Here is a 22,066-nt window from a genome sequence, read left to right as displayed (position 1 = left end):
TTGTTATACTACAGCAAAGAGCATCCCATCTCATTTTGGAGAGTCTTGTATCCTCAAGAATGACATTTCAGGAGGAACTTGAGCTGTAGTGAGGAGGAGGAGGTGGTACAGAAGCCCTGTTGTCTGAATGTATTTCCACTCTTGCAGCTCAGAGTTTTTTGTTGTTTTTTTTTAAAAATGTGCTGCTGCTCAGTGGGTGGAGTGGGGAGCAATGGCTGCAGTACTGAAAAACAGCATGAGAAGGTTTGGTGTAGGGTAGCCACCAGAGGCCGATTTGTATTTTTCACCTTGAGATTTGGAGGCAAAAATGCACAGCAGCTCTAGCCCAACCTTCATTTGAAACTCTGTTTTGAAATAGGTTTGCAAACCATAGTTTGGAATAAATAAATCCTTTTTAACCTGATTGTGATTTACCTGGTTGACATAGCTTGGGAGGAAAGGGAAAATCTGCATGTGGGTATGTAGGAATGCACAATTCCATAGCACATTTTGTGACATTTGAATTAAGCCTATATTTATTAGTCCACCAGTGATCTCATTTGTATTCATTTCTGAACTTCATATTCTTTGATTACTATAATACTATAACCCTATGAACATAAAATTTCCTTTTGTTTTTAAAATTGCATAGAACTTTTCTTTGATCCTGTAAATGGCTTAGTTCCTTTACCTCCAGTTCGGAGATTAACTGGTGAAAATATGAAAACACACAGAACATCGCAGGACTATGACCAGCTTCCATCTTGTTCAGGTAAGCAAAGCACAGTAGAAGATCTCAGGAGAAGATCTTGGTGTATGGTCTGACTGATGGATTATTACTAACATTATGTATATACCTTTCACCACAAGGCCCCATGAAGGGTTTCAACAATTTAAGCTACAATGTTACAATCACAATATAGGGTGAGTCATGCAAATATACATCTCAGATGTCAAAAGGCCAGGATAAAGAAGTGTATCTTCAGTATGTGACAGAAACTGTATGATGAAGATATGAAGATGCAAGATGCACCTCTGTGTAGCCATTTTAACATTGGGTGAATTGGGTGTGTTTGTTCAAGACATGAATTGGGTGTGTTTGTTCAAGAGCCTTGCCTGTGTCCTGCCGCTACTGCAATTCAAATTCATCAAATGGGGCACTTTATCACTAGCTAGAACTTTCACAACATTAGCATCAAATCACAGCGTACATGAGTGAGCTTGTCCTCAAAGTAGTATACACATCATCACTTAGTAAATGCATCAAACTTGACATTGTCAGCTGGGCCAAGTCAAAGTAGGCCATGAATCACTCAGAAAAGCTCTTGTAAGAGGCATTGTAAGGACACAGTAGCTGTGGAGAAGTATTACTTCTTCACTATCGTCACCACCACAGAATAGGCTTGATAATGAGCTCTGAATTTTGTTAGGTCAGAGTCACAGTGAGTTTTGCTGCTTATATTCTGGCATTCTCCCTGCCTGCTTCTAGCTCTCAGTTACTTGAGGTAGCTGAACATGCTCTACCTAGCAAGAGAAGGCACTTGGGAGCCATCCTGTCAACCACTTAAGTGATATCTGCATTCCACAGAGTAACCTAAGATATTAAGAAGAGTGCCTATTATGCCAACCAGAATTCTCCCAAGATCCCTCAGGAATGTGCAAAGTATGTGATTTGAACTCCACAAGTTCATAGTTTGGACAGTTATTGAATGCAACAGCAGCTGCCCAGGCAGCATATGCACATTGTGAAAACTTGACCCTACATTCCCATGATGTTAGATGGAAATGTAGTTCTGGAAGCCGAAGCCTAGTATTAATATGTATATTTTTAAAAACCGGACCTGGTTGTATGAGGCATTTAAATACACTTGCCCGTTTATCATTTGCACACCTTAGAAACAACACTTGAAAATAGAAAAGCCACCAAAATATATATTGCTTTCCACCAAATAAGATTACACAACGCAGGGTATTGATTGTTCATTTGTATACCTAGACTAATGAAGTATAGTTTCATGTACAGTAGTACCTCGGGTTACATACGTTTCGGGTTACATACGCTTCAGGTTACAGACTCCGCTAACCCAGAAATAGTACCTCGGGTTAAGAACTTTGCTTCAGGATGAGAACAGAGATCATGCGGCGGTGGCGTGGCAGCAGCGGGAGGCCGCATTAGCTAAAGTGGTGCTTCAGGTTAAGAACAGTTTCAGGTTAAGAACGGACCTCCAGAATGAATTAAGTACTTAACCCGAGGCACCACTGTAATTGGAAACAGACATTACAGACAAAACATACCTCACTGAAGATAGTTCCTTTTTAGATAAACATAGCTGGTGTTGGGAAATGAACTCCTTATTCCTAAACATTTCAGTGATAAATATTAACTGGGATTTTAGAAGTTTTCCCCTCAGAAGACCATGGCTGCAGTTGCGGTTCTTTGGTTCTATTCCAAGGATGGATACATTATTATTTTTTTACTCCAAGGGGCCAAATTTGAGAGGTGGGTGGGCCTGCCTAACTCTCAGTCACATACTGTCATTATTGCATGACAAGATGAACAGGTTGGTTGTCCTGCCGACCTGCCAAAAGCCCTTGCACTGTGTTCCCAGGTGCCTCACAGCCAGCTTGCGGTCAGGCTTTTAGAAACAGCAGCACAAATGCTGTTGCGAGCCCTATGCTCAGCACTTCACAAAGCACAGGGGTAGCAAAGACATTCTTTCTGCTCTCCCCATTGGGGGATGGGGAGAAAGAAGCCAGCATTTAACGGGCAACTCATAGCCAATCTGTCACTCACCTGCATCCAACGCGGCAGGATTTAACCCATGAATTGGTGCCTGTTCCCTGCTGGAATTCAGCATTGCTCAACCTGCAGGAAATGCTGCCCTCCCACCATCTGCTGATGTCACAAGTGATGTCAACTCATGCAGTGCCAAATTGGACTCCCTGGTGGGCCACGACTGGCCTGTGGGCCAGAGGCTCCCCACCCCCTACTCTAGTCCACAATGAACACAAAACAGTTCTCTTTATAAAATGCCACTATTAAAGCTTGCACAGTTAACTTTATCCATGCTTTAACTTACTTAGGGTGTGATTCTTTAACTTGAACTAATTGTTTTCCATTATTGGTTGCCTTTCTGATCCCAGCCAAATTTCTTTTTTAAATGTTAACCAAATTGCTGCATGACGTACTTATAGTTGTCTTGGGGTTGGGCTACATTATTGGGCTACATTATTTGGGCTACATTATTTGGAAGATTTCTACCACAATCTTCTAAAATATCCATGAGTTTCAACCAGCACTACAAATAATGATGCAGTGTGAATTGTATCAATACTTTCAATTTAAGCTGAATTAAATGAAAATCTGTGTACTAAATCATGTCATAGTATAAACTGGAAAGTTTTTTTATTGGATTTACTGTCTAATTAATAATATTCATGAGGAACTGTTCCACCTTTAACCTGAATTGAATAAAACACTTGTGGATAGCATTTGTATTCTGGAACAATTCAATACATAATGCACATTTTATATTCATTCCAGTTCATTTTATGGGCGATCAGAATCTGTTTAATTATTTGGCAGAATAAGAACCTTAAAATATGACAAATGAATCACTAATTTATGATGTGTAAAAATGGTGGGAGCGGTCACACTCCAGATGTTCTAAGACTCTGTGTTCCCCATCCGTGATATATAATGACAGCCCTTGCCCTTGGGTTTATAATCTGAGGGACACAACCCAATAGGAAAAATGATTTTTTTTTTGGGGGGGGGGACAAACTCAAACACTAGTTAATAGCTATAGAGCCCTTGTAGTGGCCAGCTGAAAGGCAACAGTTCAAAAAAACACCAACCGTTGCTGGTTTCTCAGGTATGTCAATGGAGCTGTCCCCCAGCCTTCTCTCACTTTCTCTCCCTCTAAATTTATTTTTATAATTTCCACAAATTAAACCAAATTAAACCAAATTACTTTAATACAATTTCTTAAAATCAGGTTTTCCACTCCTGTTGCAAACACATGTCGATCATTTCCTCCCATAGCAGCATCATTTCTTATTTAGTGTCCAGTTGTCATCCTTCACTTGGTCCAGGAGCGCCTCTTGATTAAAGCCAGTTGTACAGATTAAGGAGGAACCATCCACAAACCATGCTGGTAGCGGAGGATCATCCATGGCAGGGACACCCCCCCAGATCGCTCCCACTCTGCCTTTCAAGTTGGCAGACACAGGATTGCATGGCACTGCAAGATACTGTAAACTCCCCAGACTCCACTGGGGAGCATTACGAGGATTTCCTCTTTCCCCTGCCTGAACTTCTTCGCAGCCCCCAGAGGGCTATGAAGAACATCCGCCATTGATCATGGGCGTGGCCGAAAACCCCAATCTTCTCTCTTCTTTAGTCTAGTGGAATGGCTGGTGTGATGAGGGAGGAGCCTGATTGGGCTAGTTTTTCAGGAGAGCTGATAGACAATGTCCTGCAGTGCCATCTCTTCCTCTTCATTTACTGTTGGTCATGCCAGTTCCTGCTTCTTTCCTAAATATCAGCCATCTATCACCATTGAAATTGCTTTAATTTTTTAATGTTCTTTGTATAATTGCAAATTGTGTGGTGAAGACATAAAGCTGCACACTCCATAGTTGATATCCAGTGAAGATATTTAAACCCTAGCTTAGTTCTTGCACTTAAACCAGTGGGATTTAAGAAGCTTAATTTTGACTGATTGTGTCCTTTCTTTTTCTGCTGTTGGCTACAGGCAAGTATGACTAATTCTGCCACCAAATAAAATGGAAAATCATTTCGATTGTGGATTGTTTTGTTACATGGCCTTGTACCAGATTTCCAATTCCGTTCAGGCTTCATTGTGAGCTTTGATAACTATGTAAGATTGGTCCTTAGATTTAAAAAGGCAAGAAGCCAAATTTAGTCCCAATCTTGATTATCAGTGATCTGCTGTCTTATTACCTTATTCTTCATTAAGTGTAATTGTATGGTGCATTTAGGAAACTGTATGTGTAAAAATAAAAATGACATATGATGATTCAGGTTTGCTGCAAACACTTCCCCAGCACCGTAACAAATTAAGCTAATTAATAAAAAATTCCACACAGAAACATTGGCTGTGAATAACTAAGAATGTTGGTTTTCGTTACATTTATTGAATATCAAATTGTGTTTTTCTTTTGATTTTCTTCTTGTGCAGATGGTTCACAAGCACCAGCCAGACCTCCTAAACCACTGCCCCGCCGGACTGCTCCAGAAATACACCATAGGAAGGCACATAACTCTGACCCATCTATAGAAAACGTTGATGCAAAAATTGCAAAACTTATGGGAGAAGGCTATTCCTTTGAAGAAGTGAAGCGGGCACTTGAAATAGCCCAAAATAACCTTGATGTAGCACGGAGCATTCTAAGAGAATTTGCCTGCTTTCCTCCGACCATTTCCCCACGTCTCAATCTATAGCAGTGTGGAAAACCTTGCAGCAAGCCTGTCCTTCTGAAGTTTGTGAGTGTGAACTTGAGAGCCAACATGCAAGTGCAACACTGCGTGCGAGAGAGAGATTATTCTCGAGACATTTTCAAAGAGTAGAGTTCCAGCAGTTTTTCAGGGAGGGGAAACTGCTCCTTTCAAGACATAAGTGGATTTGATCTTCTGTATTTTTGCTAGCCATACTTTTTTGAATCAGGGTTGAACTGACAAATAATTTAAAGAAGTTTACTTCCCATAAACTTTTAATCTGTGAAATGCATTTTCATGTTTACAAGGTGGTGAGTGACCATTTTCAAGCTGATAGTCCTCTTTTGTTCTTGTTCATATTTTCTACTCTTGTGTAGCATTTCCAACTGTTTTTGTACTGACTTGCCCCATCAGCTATAAGTCACTTATTTCTTATCTCCATTTTTTCTTTTAAAGAAGCTTTAATCTCTTTCTTCTTCTTCTTCTTTTCTTTTGCATTTCAGCATCAAGCAAATGCAAGGGAAAATGTGGCCTTCACTACTGATTTTTCCCTAGTGTTGTATCTTTGCTATTTAGAGAGAGAAAATTGAATGTGTAATACATTGTTTTGTCTTTGGTCTGCCTCTTGGAGGGCATTTTGACTGCAACAGTGGGCAGCTTTTCTTTGACATATGGCCGATAACTTTCAAGGTCTAGATGGCTTCAATTTTAAAATAAATTAAACGTTCACAATATTAAATTGCATTATATGATAGTTTCCCGGAAATGTAAATTGTACCTGGAACATATACTAGAAATCCATTTGTATGCATTTCAGATTAGCCCTTCATTCCATGATGAGCTTGATGAAAGGTGCCCATGTTCATGCCTTGAATATTATCAGGCATGCCAAATAGATCCATTGTGTCGAGTTATATTAGCAGTGACCAGGTAGATTGCACTCCTGGAAGGTGGGATCAGTTAATTTCCTGTGTGAAGAATTATTTGCTGATTCATCACAGCTTTGGGGGCAAGTTCATATTAACACAGGTACTTTGAATCTTTGCACTGTTGAATCCAAATGCAATTATTGTGGCACTATTTCTTCGAAGCTCACATTATTACCTTAAAAGCACATTCAGTGCCGAGATCAACCAACTGCGCAAGATTTTCCTTTTTGGAGATACCTTAAATATTTTTGACTTGAGTTGTAGTGGTGCCCACACTGTGATGTTCCAAAGCACAGGCTAAATCAAGACTTTCGACTTCTTAAATGAAGTGTTATTGGTAAGCTCCAGAAAAAAATCCACATGTACTCTCATACTTCCTTCTCTTGTCAACATTGAAGTCTCCCCCTTTACTTTCACATACACTCCCTGACATTGTTTAGCCTGAATGACAGGTGGTCCAAATGAATACAAGCTGTGAAATGGGGAAAATGCATATCGTCTATTGCTCATGCAGCTGTTGTGAAGAATACAGTCTGAATACACTCACGGCTCTGATACCACAATTGTGTTTAGAGCAGGATTGAGGAAGGTGTGGCTCCACAAATGTTGCTGGACTGCAACTCCTTTCCTCCGTAATCATTGACCAAGTTGGCTTCGCCTTATGGAAGCTGGAGTTCAACAACATCTACAGCAAGAGGTGGGGATCATTTTTCAACCCAAGGCCTACATTCTCTTGTGAGGAACCTTCTGGGATCTGCATACTTCTGGGGAGTGGGGCCAGCAGCAAAAGTGGTGAAGCAATGGATGTGACTCTTACCTTTGAATAATAGGCTACATTTCAGCCATGCAGACAGAAATTTATGTACACATCTGTATCCTTGATCAAGGCAAGCATGACATGGTCACTGTTGAAGGCTACATTCCAGATGAGCACAAGCACTCAAGGAAGGCATGGAGCAGGTCCAGTGAGGGATGTGGTCTGAGGAAGGAAAGGTCCAGGGAGAGTCCCAAGGCCAGACAGAGAGGCCTGAGGGTTCCTCACTCCTTTTCTAGATGTTCAAAGTTTCCTTGCCCCTGGTTTAGAGCCAATATAAGGCACCCATCTCTTCAGCCCTATCACCATATGTGACATGCCCAACATCACCTGGCCTAGCTTCATCCAATGAAGCTGTTGTGACTTTATAAAAACAGATGCAATCATTCAGAGGAACTCCTGTTCCTGATTGAATATAGACTAGTGGAAAAAAGTACTGCAAGGAGGGAATCAGGAACCAGGTCTCCAAAATTAAGGCTGTGATCCATTTTCCAGAAATCAGATTAGGCAAGATCAGGGACATCACAGTTTGTGGTGCACATCCTCAGCCCTTTCCCTTGGGCCAGTTTTGAGAAGGTCTTTCATCTAGCAATTCATTGTCACAACACTACTTGATTTGATTTTGGCACTCTAGCTCATTTATGGTGACAAATTTTAAATATAATTTATATTGGAATTCCAGTTTTTCATATCCTATATTCTTTCCTAAAGATCTGATCGTATGACATACCCACTTCTAAACTATTCGAAATGTAATTCTGTGCCATCATACTTGGCTATCTCTTTGGGAAGAGACTTATAGATAAGTCCCGAAAAGGATCATTAAGACTGGTTTTGAGCCTTCTAATTCATAAGAACCTTGTTGATGTGCTGCTAAGTTAAAAAGCTGCAGTTTTCCTACAGAAAACACAAGTTATATTCTGCCATTTTAAAAGATTAATATATTATAAAGAGGGAAAGGAACACTTGTCATAGCACAAGACCTTCAATTGCAGTAGAGACTATTGTTTTTAGCATAGGTGAGTGGGTCCCAAACCCACCCTCTGGGTTCCATAAAGTCAGCCCCAGCGCCCTTCTATCCTACCCTATAAAAAGCATTATTCAAAATAGTGGTATGCACAAGCCACAAAGGAAGAGAATAATACAATAAAATTCAAAACAGTAACAATTAATTGCACATTTATTCACAATCCAATTAAATTATTTAAAGTAAAAAATTATGATGTATTTGATCCAGTGATGCCTGCTTTTCAAAGTCTGACAGTCATTTATACCTTCAGCATCCCCTTGTCTCTTAATGCCCATGCTAGGTAATTCCACCATCCCTTCGCGGGCAGTACTGCCCACTTTGGGAACCACTGGTATGGATATTTAGGAAAAGCACTAATTCTACTTTCCTAAAGTGCGCAGTGTGGTGTTTTGTGTTACTGGGATGACTCCAATAGATGAAGGCTTGTGAAAAAATGTTTCAACATACTCATAAACCAGGCTTCCTCAAACTCGGCCCTCCAGATGTTTTTGAGACTACAACTCCCATCATCCCTGACCACTGGTCCTGTTAGCTAGGGATCATGGGAGTTGTAGGCCAAAAACATCTGGAGAGCCGAGGTTGAGGAAGCCTGTCATAAACTCCCAAGTTTGGATCTAATGAATCTAGGATTCATAAAGTCTTTGAAGAGGTTACATGGCCATCATATCCCAGTGAAGAATGTTCACACTAATGCCCACTCAAAGTCATCCCATGGATGACAGAATGGTCCTGAAAAGCATTCTTAATAATATAGCCATACAAAATTAGCTCTCTGATGGTTTGGTTATTGCTCATGAATTAGCAGAATAATATGGCAAGAGTTCTGTTCTGAACAAGGTCTCTACATTACCACAGAAAAAGGGCTTGTTCATACAAATATTCACACATTTTTAAGCACACTGTTGTGTTTGGTAGCACATAATTCTCAATGAATCAATTTCAGAGATATTTAAGCTACTCAGAATGGTGGTCCTGTTCCTACATCCAAGACTCACTCAAGAGCTTTAATTAATCATTTCAACATAATGTCAGCTTTTTGCTAAAGAATTCTAAAATTGCTGACTCAGATGATGGGGCACATCGACAATGCAGACAATATGTAATGCAAGCAAACTCAACGTCTGTTAAATGAGCTGCCATTTTAGTGCTTGATCAGTGTCCTCAAATAGCCAACTAGTCTTGTGCCAGGTTTGCTTAAATCCCATGTGTGTGCTTGAGGATTTTTCATAATGTGAATTTATTTGTACCAGAATCATATTTCCAGCTTGAAGCTTTACTTTGCACTGACCTGGTAAATATTTTAATTTGTGTCTTAAAAGCTTGACAAACTTGGAAGCAGATAAGTGTGTTTTTAATCAGGTACTGCCTGTGGACCTGGAACGTAGTGCTTCTAGGACTAGTTTCTTGAAAGGACTGCAATAGTTTCATTTTTGAAGGTTTATCTTCTAAATAACTATTTTATCTGAAAAAAAAGCCTTTTTATAAACTTGTCTAACGTGGCAAACATAGTGATGTGATCAATTCCTATTTTATTCAACATTCTTTTTTCAATTCTGAATATTATGTAACCTCAAATTACTTTATCTGTTCTTGTAAGGTATTTTATAAAAATGTTAACAGAATCATACATTTTCTTGGAGTGTGTTTATTAACTTGTTTTACCCAAGCACCGTGCCATTTCCACAGTTAACCTGCAAATGGATGGATTTGATATTATTTATATGGACTTGTGAAGATGAACAGTTTTTAAATAATATGTTGATATCCAGGAAACTTCTGTACCACTGGACTTAATAATCATGTTCTCAAGTTCATGTGTGTGTGTTTACATAACAATTGTGAGTTTCCATTGGTCTTGCATAGGAATTGTGTTCCTGTTATAGTTAAAGTTTTGGTTATAGTCCTTGTATGTTGAGTAAATATACCATTTGGATAATAGGTTCCTTAAAAAAAATGGTCAGACTCCAAAGAGCGATGATAGACATACTTGAGGACTTCACATCATGGCATTTCCGCCTTTAAACACCAGACCACCATGCCATAACACAAGACTACTTTTAAAAGACGTATCAGTTTCAAAAGTGTCTTCCTTTGTGGCATGAGGGCCTATTTGAGAACTCAAGTTTGATGAGCAAAATAGGATTCGTTTTGTTTTATAAGACTGGGGCTATGTAACAATAGTATGTTATATTGTGTCTTGGACTACCTCATAAATTGTCTAGTGACAACTGTATATAGAATAACTAGCTTCTTTTTCTGAGAATGGGATCACTGATGAGATACAATTGTTTTATTCTCTTCTATTATCTAGTTCATCCAGCATCGTGGCACTTCACTTTCTCTGTCCGAATCATTGTAGGGATGTGATCTGTGTGTGTGGACCACTTGCCCAGCCTAAATTACTTTGTATCCTTTTAGTCCCTGTCTTGGTGGCTGGCATTTCAGTTTTCTTAAGGAAAAGCTAGCACTCATTCTGGCCTCATCTTCAGAAGAGGTGTCCACTAGATAGCACTCTTAACACATACTACTTTTGGCTTAGAAGAGAAGATTTCATCTTCTGTTAGCAATTAAAAGTTGAGTTGTAATAATACCATGAAGCTATGGAAACAAGTATTTGAAACAACTCAGTTCATGGTTTTCAAGAACCCAATGTAATACAGAAATCAGATCCATTCTCTTAAGTTAGAATAAACTGCTAAGTCTTAACGCAAGATAAAGGGTTCTGCTGAAGCAAGGATACTTAAGTGATGGGGAACGATAAGCAATCATTTTAAAAAGGAATTGCATAATGCTCCTTTTGACAACACTTTTGAGAATGCTATGGAGCCTATGGAAGGCTATCAGTTGATATGGATGATGAGTAATGTACCAGGTGGAAAGTTGGCAACCTACTCTTTAAACAAGTTACTGAAACCTGGGGCTTTCATGAGCCCACAGTAAAAATAACATTGATAGCCCCAAACTCCATTCTTGAAGCAACTGTATACTATACCTTGTTAGATTTGTTTGTAATACAGTGGTACCTTGGGTTACATACGCTTCAGGTTACATACTCTGCTAACCCAGAAATATTAGAAATAAAGAACTTTGCTTCAGGATGAGAACAGAGATTGTGCTCCGGCGGTGTGGCAGCTCAATGGTTGGCAGCTCTCATCCACGGCAGCCAACATGAGGAGCTGCCAATGGCGCAGTTGTTGGAAACAGACTGAAGAAGTCATTTTTAATTCAGCAGATTTTCATATGTGCCCCATGTATGATGTCCGTCATACAGGGAAATGTGGCTATCCACAACAATCAAATCAGAATGATCCACAATAAAACAAGAATTGTTGTCTAACATAAGCATTTCCCCCACTCATGCTTTCAAGGGTAGGTATTAGACCAAATGAAAAATCAATAGACTCTGAAGACTATTAGGTTGTCATGTATTAAGATGATTGAATGCACAGATATCTTTCATGGGCCCCTCTAGTTGGGCCAGCTGAAGGGTGACTGTGCTCTTTGCTCTCAGGACCTGTCGGACTGTCCTCCAAATCTTGGCTGTGTGCTCTGCATGAAGGCTAACCATGTGCTACTTGGTGTCTATCACTGCTGCCTGGTGCATCATGAACTCTGCTGAGTTTTCCCCCTCTCCACATTCACCACAAAGCTGTGGTCTCTGTTATATCACTTGTAACTTGTTGAAGAGAGTCTGAGCAGATGTCCTGGTTCAAATACCGATTGACCCTCTTGTGATCCAAATTAGAGTAGCAGCCAGATCCCCGCTGTGGTTCTGCCACATGCTTTGTTGCCCTGATATCCAGCAGATGCTGGAGTGCTGGAGTGCTGGAGTGCCTGAAGCATCAGGAGCAAAGGGGGGAAATGGGGAGGGAGGAGCTAGTCAAACTCTATCCTGTAACCCTGCTGGATGATGCTGAGCAACCCCCGGTATGTAGTTGTTCCTCAGGAACTGAGGAAGTGCTACAGCTTCCCGCCCCCCTTCCCTGGAAGCTGGTCGGAGTCAGGCCTGTTGCTGCCTCTTGTAGTAACTATCTTAAGGCCTGTTGAAGAAGGAGTTCTGGTTATTCTGGTTTCTGTTTGAGAAGAACCCCACCTGCCTGCCCAGAGGGCTTCTAGGCCTTGTTGCTGAAGGAGACTGTTGGCGCCAAAGGAGGAATAATTTCCCTTCTTACCCTTTCTCTCAATCCTTACTTCAGAGTTAACATGGTCTCTGTCAGGGTGTCTTCCAGCCCCTCCCCAAATAGCTTGTCTCCTTCGAAGGGGTCACTGGCCAGAATGGCGTTGGCATCTGCCTGCCATTGTTTAAGCCAGAGCTGTCTGCACACTGCCATGGCCCTTGCTGAGAATAGATAGTGGCAACCCACACAGGACTCCCTTCTTCCCTATGGAGAAGGAACAGTAAGTACCAACATGCACTTACCTCTGATGAGGCACTAAGTCTCAGTGAATCCAAAATTTGCAACCTAGCCTTGATGTAGATGCTGAACGTGACAAAACTTCATTCAAGTTGGTTTTAGTATGTGATAGTTCCTACCTTTGATTGTTCAGGCCAGTGCTACTCAAAGGGGTGGTCCGCAGACCAGTTCTAAGAAAATTTTGCATAAGGGAAGTTCACAGAAGGAAAATTTCCCTGGCTCCTACTTCCCTCTGTAGCTACCTGCACCCTCAAAAAGTCCTACCTGAATGTTCAGATAGCTTGAGAAGCACTAGTCGAGACCATTTCATCTGACAAAGTTGGGCCACAATCTACAGAAGCGAAGACTGCAATAAAATGCTAGGATGCAACAGGTTTTCCATAGTTTTTGTTGCAATAAGCTAACCAGGCCACTCTTCTAAAAAACTTGTGTTGCATATGAATCGTGTACTGAATTTTGAAGTAAATCTATATGTCTATCCGCACCCTCAAAACTCATGCCTGGCTCTGTGCTTTTGTGAAAGATGCCTGAGTAAAAGACGTATTGGCATCTGGACAGAGTAAGCTGTCTGTTTCATTTCGAGTTATTTGAAATGTTTGCCTTCAGCAGCGGTAGTCAATACCTAATATATATGGGGTAACACAATGGGAAAGAAGAAAGGCTGGACGGAACAAAAGCCCCGGCTCACCTATGCTATTGATTTCAGTCCGCATCCTCTCATTAGTTTCAGTTAAACATCTTGTCCCACAGCTCATATCATAAATTAAATCAACTGACTTAGAAGGAAAGCTGCAGCTCTGTCAACTGTCCCATAATGAAGAGTTCAACTGAGAGGTGAAGGCCGTGACATTCCTCTCATTGTCTCAAGAGCACAGGCATTACTATGTATTGCAAGGGCTTGGCTCTTCTTCAAGCAGGCCTCATCTCTTTCCCTTCCTTTGTGCTGAAGAGCCGGCCTTCCTTTTCAAGAGCTTTTTTTAAATCAAAGTTTCAAGCGCCTTTCAGCTGCTGTACTCTTGCCTGAAAACACAGCCCCTCCTGACTAGTGTTTAAGTTTTCTCTTAAAAGGCTCGTGTGGGGGAAGAGGCAGCATTGTGGGGGCTGCAAAGTTCAAGAGGGTTAGATACTTTAAAAGATTTAAATGCATGTGTCTTTTGTTTAATTGCAAGTCTTCTGTTGTGACAATATTGCTTCAAGCACCTTCTAGACCAGTGGTTCCTTTTTTTGGCCATGCCCCACCTAAGCATCTCTAAAATCCTGATCCCCCCCCCATGACATATAATTCTTATTATTCAAAAAGTGAACTCCTATTCACATGGAGGAAGCCTAAAAGGCCATTCACTGTTAATAACTCATTCTCAAATTGCTCCCCTTAAAAATCAAATTACCTGTGGGGCATGTGCCCCACGTTGGGAACCTTAGATGGAAAATATGATGTTAATGTAATTCTGTGTTCATAACCTCTACGGTCCTGTAAAGCACTCTGAATTGAATGAATCACTCCTCACCAGCTTGCACCCTCAAACTGGCCAATATAACAAGAAACACACGGGAAGAAGAAAGTACACATGGGTGTGTCTTATTTTCAGCACGATAAACAGATTTGTCTGGAGGATGAGGCAGTAACCAGCTTGCAGGTGAGTGCATCTGGCTAATCCTCAAATCAGATGATGGAGGAAGCGATGTTGATGGAGGGTTTCAGCCTAAGCCTAAGGGATGGTTCCCATATGAATGGTCAACACTTTGTGACTGAAGCATCAATGGTGACTTCTGTTATGTGTGGAAATTTTAATTTCTCACATTCCTTAAACAAAGCTTCACCAACCTGTTGCCTTCCAGATGTTGTTGGACTACAATACACTGTTGGCTGGGGCTGATGGCCTTTATAGTCCTAACAACATCTGGAGGGCAGACCAAAGTTCTATTGAGGTGTTAAAATCACAGCATTACAAGGAAGAGAACCAGACACTGCCTTCTGGTCCTGTCATTGCAGCATTGACTCCTGCCAGCTGCAGGACTACAGATCACAGAGAGAACCTACACATCTCAGGTGGGCTTCCTTGTTGGAAGTATTTCCGCAATGTGCTTATGGTGCAGGATCATGGCAGGCCAGTAAAGGCCATTCCACAATATGTCCTCATGCATCAGGGTGATTTTAAACGCTTGAACAGGGCAAAAGTGTCTCCTAATGAAGCTGGTTGCAATGAATTCATTGTCAAGTGATCAGAAATCAAGTGATTTAGACATGCATATGAACCAGCCATAGATTTCCTGCTTTGTCTAGCTAACTCTCATCTCAGAGTGCAAATCAATCCTAATGACATTATGCAGAGGTCCTATTCAGTTTTGCGTCTCAAACTGCATAGGACTTTAGCATAATGTCATTAGGATTGTATTATTAATTAATGTTGAAGCTTGTACTGATTACTCAGTGATTAGTGACATAATTGGAAATCTGTGTTTTGTAACAAATATCTTGCCCCGCAGCTACCTATTATATCTATGTTTTATGAAGCAAATGCCTTTCCCCTTCTGCCTTTTTTTTTTAAAGCACCTGAAACCATGTAAAACTTTTTAATATATCTGAACAGCAGCAAAAGCAACAGGCAATAAAGGAGCAGAAAATACGACCCCAAAAGACTTGCACGTTGATTTAAAATACTTTTAAAATAAAAAGAAAGTTCTGGTCTGTACTGAACTTCATTAGAAAAAGTGGTCTGGTGTTCTTCACTAGCAGGTCAAATGCTCTGGTGCTTGTAGACTATAGATCTCTGCTATGCCTCGCCCATACTTTTGTGAACAATAAATAGTTCTGCTCATCTCCAATAAAAGGGTTGTTGTTGTTGTTGTTTAGTCGTTCAGTCGTGTCCGACTCTTCGTGACCCCATGGACCAGAGCATGCCAGGCACTCCTATCTTCCACTGCCACCCGCAGTTTGGTCAGATTCATGTTTGTAGCTTCAAGAACACTGTTTAACCATCTTGTCCTCTGTCGTCCCCTTCTCCTTGTGCCCTCCATCTTTCCCAACATCAGGGTCTTTTCCAGTGAGTCTTCTCATAAGGTGGCCAAAGTATTGGAGCCTCAGCTTCACGATCTGTCCTTCAATAAAAGGGTTAATATACTTAAATAAATGTGTTGTCTTGCCTTTCCATTAAAAAAAAAAATGGGGGAAAGCCCTGAAGCTAACTTTGCAACCAAAAAAAGCAATATTAGGGTTATCAAAGAATAAAAATCACAAACAATAAAACAAGATGTTTCAATTTAGATGGAAAACAAACTAACAGAAGGATGTCACACGAAACCTGAATAAAAGAACCAATAAAAGTTTTAGTGGTATCTTCAGAGATATTAATGCAGTTTAGAAATATTAAGCAACTGCTAAGCTGAAATGTACTGTAACATCAATGGACTTGCTATCTATGCAGGCATACAAACCCACTAAAATAAACCGTTTGTGTATAATTTCAGAACTGGTGCCCAGCTTTTAGATTCAGCTTTGCAGTTTGATGCACAATATTAGCTTGTTGATGTTGCCTTTTTACAGTTTGGAACTCATTTCCTTCAGATATTCCCAGACTCCCCACTTCCCTGGTCTTTAAGGAGCATCTCAAAAGCATCCCATAGGTTTTATGTCCAAAGTTAACTCAAGGACGTTCGCAGTAAGAAAATAAACTGGCTCTCTCTCCCTCCTGCAGCAGCTTGAAAAGCCTCCCTGGAGGCCAGGGGAACCCGAATGAATCGCCTGCCCTGTGGACCTGTGATTGGGTCCTGTTTGTGGGTATCCCACAGGAATCTGGATGGCCACCCTGAGAACTGGATGCTGAACTGAGATGGGCTTTGGCCTGATCCCGCAAGTTGTGCTTACGTTCTTACATTAGGGCTGTTGCTGTACTGTTTGCTCTAGTTTAGTGCCTATCCTCTAAACCTCTCCTGATGAATCTAAAGCCATGCAAACCCTGTGGGTGTGTGGAATGATTCCTCAATTGCCTTTAACTTTTGTGTTAAAAGCAAAACGAAGAGTTGGTCAATTTTGTAAGCCAGGTCCATCGGAACTGGGCAAGTAGTGACTTGAGCTTTGAGGTGGAACGGGGGATCTGTAAGGTTCTGGGTTTTGCAATTTTGGCCAGTACTGGAGAGGAAAAACCCTCCCAAACTTGTACTGCCTCTACGTGCATCTCTTTGTGACAGACCACACATTGGCGTCTCTAGGCCACTTTATGTGCCATAAGACCTTTGAGCCCCCTTGACCAATAATTGCAAAAAGATTAAGTTTTTCCATACTTCTGCATCCTTGGGAGTTCTTTTCTATTCTTCCCGTTTTAAATGTAATCTCATGCTCTTTGGCTTGTGATTATTTTTGCTATTGATCCACTGTGGGAACGAAGCCCTGGCAGCCCAATTTCCTTTCAATATTCTCCCGTGAACGTGATTAATTTTGGTTGCACGGCTCTCCTGTCTCTGTGCTACTACTTTCAGGCTGTCATTCCTGTCAATGTGTGTTCACCCCCTCCTTCTTTCCTTTCTCTCCCCCTCCCTCCTCCTTGTGCCATCTCGTAATGGGGAGCTTTTATCCACCTGGTGTGCCCTCACTTTGAATCTAATTGCCTGTGCCAATCACTTTTTTCTTTCTTTCTTTCTTTCTTTTGGAAAGGAGACTCCCAGATTGTCTAATTAACAGTGTTTGACCATTAAACTGAAAAAAGCAAAACAAATTAGAGATCAACTTAGAAGAAGACAAATGAGCGGAGGGATGTGTAAAGAAGGATGGGGAGAATTTGCACCACGAGTGAAGATAAATGATTTTTTTAAAAAATCCCAAATATGAGTCCAAGGGAAAAAAAGATTTATATGCTTCTCAAGATCTGAGAGAGGGAAGTTAATGACTGGCAAGTGGTGCTGCTAGTGCAGGCGAGTGAGCGGCTTAGATTTTCTTTTCGTCCTGTGAAAGGAAGCAAGTCCTTGAGACATAAATTTCTACATAGGTCGATGAAACTGAAAGTTGCCAAATTTGAGATCGGCTCATCCCCGGTTGTGTTTAACAATATAAAAGCAAGAAAAAAATTAAAAGGGATGCTGGATAGTTCAGCTGGTAAAGCATGAGACTCTTAATTTCAGGGTTATGGGTTTAAGCCCCACTTGGGGGAAAAGATGGTCCTTGTGGTCCCTTCAAATTCTACAGTTCTATCATTGGGGCTTTATAAAATAATAGGCATGTGTTTTGCACAAGCGTTTCACTGGGTGAAATGAGTCCTTTAGTCCTGTGTACTGAACAGGCACATCCTTCAAGGAATGGCCACTGGGATGTCTTAAGCACATCCCTCCTCTTGTACCAAGCATCCCTTCTCCATCCAATTGCACACAAATAAAAACATGAGAAACGATGACGGTTGAATTCTGTACCACCTTGGGAGAGCCAGCCCTGAATGTAAACGAGGCAAAATGCTTTCGTGGATGTGCTTCCATTCCTTCCCATCTCCCAACAAATAGCTTTGCATTAGTCATCATAATAATGATAAGTAAAGTTGCTGTTTAAAATCTGAGATATGTCAAAGTGTTAAACTCGGGGTTTTAAGCTGTCGTACTTGACAGATTAATTACAAGGGTTGGGGATGGCAACTCAGGAAAGAGATGCCATACCCTTTCTTTCTATCTTTCATTTTAGGAAAGCTCCCTTGTAATGCAAGATGCATCGTGCCATAACGTAACTTTTCTAATCAGAATGTGTGTTAATTTGGAGAGATGAATCCTAAATCCTTTTAAACCTTCTGAGATTTGCTGTAAATAGAATGAGTGTATAATACTTTGTTTACCAAGCTAGCTATCATGCCACATTTGAAGAAGGATTTGTTTACAAGAAGGCTTAATTTCAAAATGAAAAGCACATACCTCTGGTCGTTTGGGGAAGAGGAAAAAAAAAGTGTCACAATTGCAACCCTGCTTTCAAATAGTGTCCATATTGACAGTGGGATGTGGAAGGGAAGCTACACACTCCCTTTATGAACACACAGACTCCGTGTTCCTTTAATCTAGAAATTCATAGCATGATTTGATGCTCAATTGGAGCAAATTTGCAAAATCGTTTAGGATCAAATTGTTGACTGTTCGCTTCATGCTAATTTGCAGCAGTTGAGGTTGTGGCTCATAAGCTCTGAGAGAGTGCTGTTCTCCTGCTCTCTTAGAAATGTTTAATGAGTTATTGCTACAATTTGATTTTGCCATTTAAATGTTCAAATGAGTTGAACGAAGTTCTCGTGCTCCTGGATCATTGCAACTGTTCACAATCCAGTGTCTGGTATTTGGCACGCTAAAACACTCTGTGCCTAGGCAATTATCTACCTGCACTTGAAAAAGAGAGAAAGCAATATGTATGAAAACTGGCTACCTTGGCAAAGGCTTCCTGGATATTTTCATAGTTAACTTTTCAAAGAATTCTGTGTAGTTCCATAAAAATGTAGCTTTTTGTCTGAAAGTAAACTGATAACACTTGCACACATGTGACTATAGGATACTTAATCATGGTTACATTTTGTATAAAGCATACCTGATTAATTCCTTTCGCCAAGCATGGGAGAAATGTTAAGCATATATGGAGCCTGATATCTTCAAGGTTCCATAAAAGGATACACCTTTTGAGGTTTAACTATTGTTTTATGGGGAAGGACATACAGGGAAGTAGCCAAACAAGAACTGAGCATGCTCAGTGAACATTTCATGGGTGAGGGAGGAAGAATGAAACAGTGTGTCCTGGAAGGGGGATGCCCCTATATATATATATATATATATATATATGCAGGTTTTGGTGTCCTCGGGTGTCTTCCCGTGTAAAAGTTGGGGTGTCTAGGCGACGTTTCGACGAGGTCTCACTCGTCATCTTCAGGCTGGTGCTTTCGGCTTCTTGTTACTGGAACAGAGCAGGATCTCAGTGTTTGAGTTCCTATAAATACTGTTGAGGAGGTGTGGTGTATAGCCTCCAATGTTCTGGGCAGAGAGGAGGTTCCCAGGCTAGTGTGCCTTTTCTTCTTTTGTTCCTTAATTACTTGAGGGATATCTTGAGTGATTTCTTGAGTGATTTCCTGAATCCCACTTAGGTGGGTCATTAGGTGTGGATTAGTTGCTAAAGCCTTCGTGTCTTGAACTCTTGAACTTTGTGAAGAGTTTTTCTGAGAAGATGGCTGTACTGCACTTGGTTGTGCTCTGGCTTGGCTTCGTGTATAGGGGCGAGCTGTGGTTTTGTGGCCTGTGCCAGCCAGATCTGTGTAGGGATTGCAGGGGGGTGCAGCATCCGGAGGTGCCACCCTGGTTTGGCTACTGGATGGTGTCTGTAATTTATCTGTGGAGAGGGTCTGGGTTTGGGTCTGGTGTGGTTGATTGGTGATGGCGTTCTGTGTGCCTCTGGATCTGGTGTCAGATTTTGTGGGGAGGGCTAATTTCCAGATGTCTGGCAAGCGGGATGTGTCGTCACGCTTGTTCATGTTGTGAGGGTGTTTCTCTATCTCGATGGCTTCCATGATTATTCTCTTGTGGTGATGTTCCATGTTAAAGAGCAATTTGGAATCTGCAAAATTAATTTCGTGTCCTGTTTCTTTCATGTGTTGGAAAAGAGAGGAAGTTTTTTCTTCTTTTTTGACGGCATTCTTGTGTTCTGCGATCCGTGCATTTATTCGTCTGTTTGTTTGTCCAATGTACGTGGCTGGGCAGACTTTGCAGGGTATTTCATAGACCCCTTGGTTTTCCAACTGAATTTTATCCTTGGGGTTTCTGAGGATATTGGCTATTTTTTGGTTGGTGCAAAAGGCTGTTTTGATATTGTGTTTATGGAGGATTTTGCTAATTTTATCTGTAGTGCCCTTGATATAAGGAAGGAGGGCTATGCCATTGTTTTCTTCTGTGTCTTGGTTTTTGGGGGGTGTTTCTTTTTGGATTAGCTTCGTAACCCTGTTTTGCTGGTATCCATTGGCAATTAACACATTTGAGAGATTCTGTAACTCAGTTGTCAAGTGGTCTTCGTCAGCCAGGCGTTTGGTTCTGGAGATGAGAGTCTTGGCTACGGAGTTTATTTGTGCAGGGTGGTGGTGTGATTGTGCATGTAAGTAGCGGTTGGTGTGTGTTTTTTTCCGGTAGATAGTGTGTCCTTCCTTCCTCCTTCCTTATATCAAGGGCACTACAGATAAAATTAGCAAAATCCTCCATAAACACAATATCAAAACAGCCTTTTGCACCAACCAAAAAATAGCCAATATCCTCAGAAACCCCAAGGATAAAATTCAGTTGGAAAACCAAGGGGTCTATGAAATACCCTGCAAAGTCTGCCCAGCCACGTACATTGGACAAACAAACAGACGAATAAATGCACGGATCGCAGAACACAAGAATGCCGTCAAAAAAGAAGAAAAAACTTCCTCTCTTTTCCAACACATGAAAGAAACAGGACACGAAATTAATTTTGCAGATTCCAAATTGCTCTTTAACATGGAACATCACCACAAGAGAATAATCATGGAAGCCATCGAGATAGAGAAACACCCTCACAACATGAACAAGCGTGACGACACATCCCGCTTGCCAGACATCTGGAAATTAGCCCTCCCCACAAAATCTGACACCAGATCCAGAGGCACACAGAACGCCATCACCAATCAACCACACCAGACCCAAACCCAGACCCTCTCCACAGATAAATTACAGACACCATCCAGTAGCCAAACCAGGGTGGCACCTCCGGATGCTGCACCCCCCTGCAATCCCTACACAGATCTGGCTGGCACAGGCCACAAAACCACAGCTCGCCCCTATACACGAAGCCAAGCCAGAGCACAACCAAGTGCAGTACAGCCATCTTCTCAGAAAAACTCTTCACAAAGTTCAAGAGTTCAAGACACGAAGGCTTTAGCAACTAATCCACACCTAATGACCCACCTAAGTGGGATTCAGGAAATCACTCAAGAAATCACTCAAGATATCCCTCAAGTAATTAAGGAACAAAAGAAGAAAAGGCACACTAGCCTGGGAACCTCCTCTCTGCCCAGAACATTGGAGGCTATACACCACACCTCCTCAACAGTATTTATAGGAACTCAAACACTGAGATCCTGCTCTGTTCCAGTAACAAGAAGCCGAAAGCACCAGCCTGAAGATGACGAGTGAGACCTCGTCGAAACGTCGCCTAGACACCCCAACTTTTACACGGGAAGACACCCGAGGACACCAAAACCTGCATTCCTGTACCCGTGAAAATCTACGAAAGCATATATATATATATATATATATAGCAACATTTTGTAGCAGGACTCACTTGCTGATTTTCATTTGAAACAAAGATGAAGCAGTTTGCCTTGACGATCCCCTTTTCCCCAAGTTGCTAAGCAACAGATTGAGTCGGCAGTCATCGACAAGCAACTGGGCTGGTGAGAAGGGGGACTGAGGAGGAGGAGGCTTCTG

At 41.3% G+C, this 22,066-nt stretch overlaps 1 protein-coding gene across 3 annotated transcripts in view; it reads left to right on the top strand.

The window, feature by feature from the left end:
- Nucleotides 1-9,835, top strand: part of CBLB (Cbl proto-oncogene B) — a 58,450-nt gene extending 48,615 nt beyond the window's left edge. For 2 of the 3 annotated variants that reach the window (XM_083438318.1, XM_083438319.1), the window contains exons 18-19: nt 632-751; nt 5,184-9,835. In XM_083438318.1, coding sequence (XP_083294444.1) covers nt 632-751; nt 5,184-5,446 — 383 coding nt within the window. In that variant the 3' untranslated portion in view covers nt 5,447-9,835. The remainder of the gene's footprint in view (nt 1-631; nt 752-5,183) is intronic. The other variant, XR_014510571.1, reaches the window with a different exon arrangement.
- The last annotated feature ends 12,231 nt before the right edge of the window (nt 9,836-22,066 follow it).

Source organism: Podarcis tiliguerta (assembly GCF_965153285.1).
Source record: "Podarcis tiliguerta genome assembly, chromosome: 4".
NCBI lineage: Eukaryota > Metazoa > Chordata > Lepidosauria > Squamata > Lacertidae > Podarcis > Podarcis tiliguerta.
Note: the sequence above shows the minus strand (reverse complement) of the source record. Positions and strands in the feature narration are given on the sequence as shown.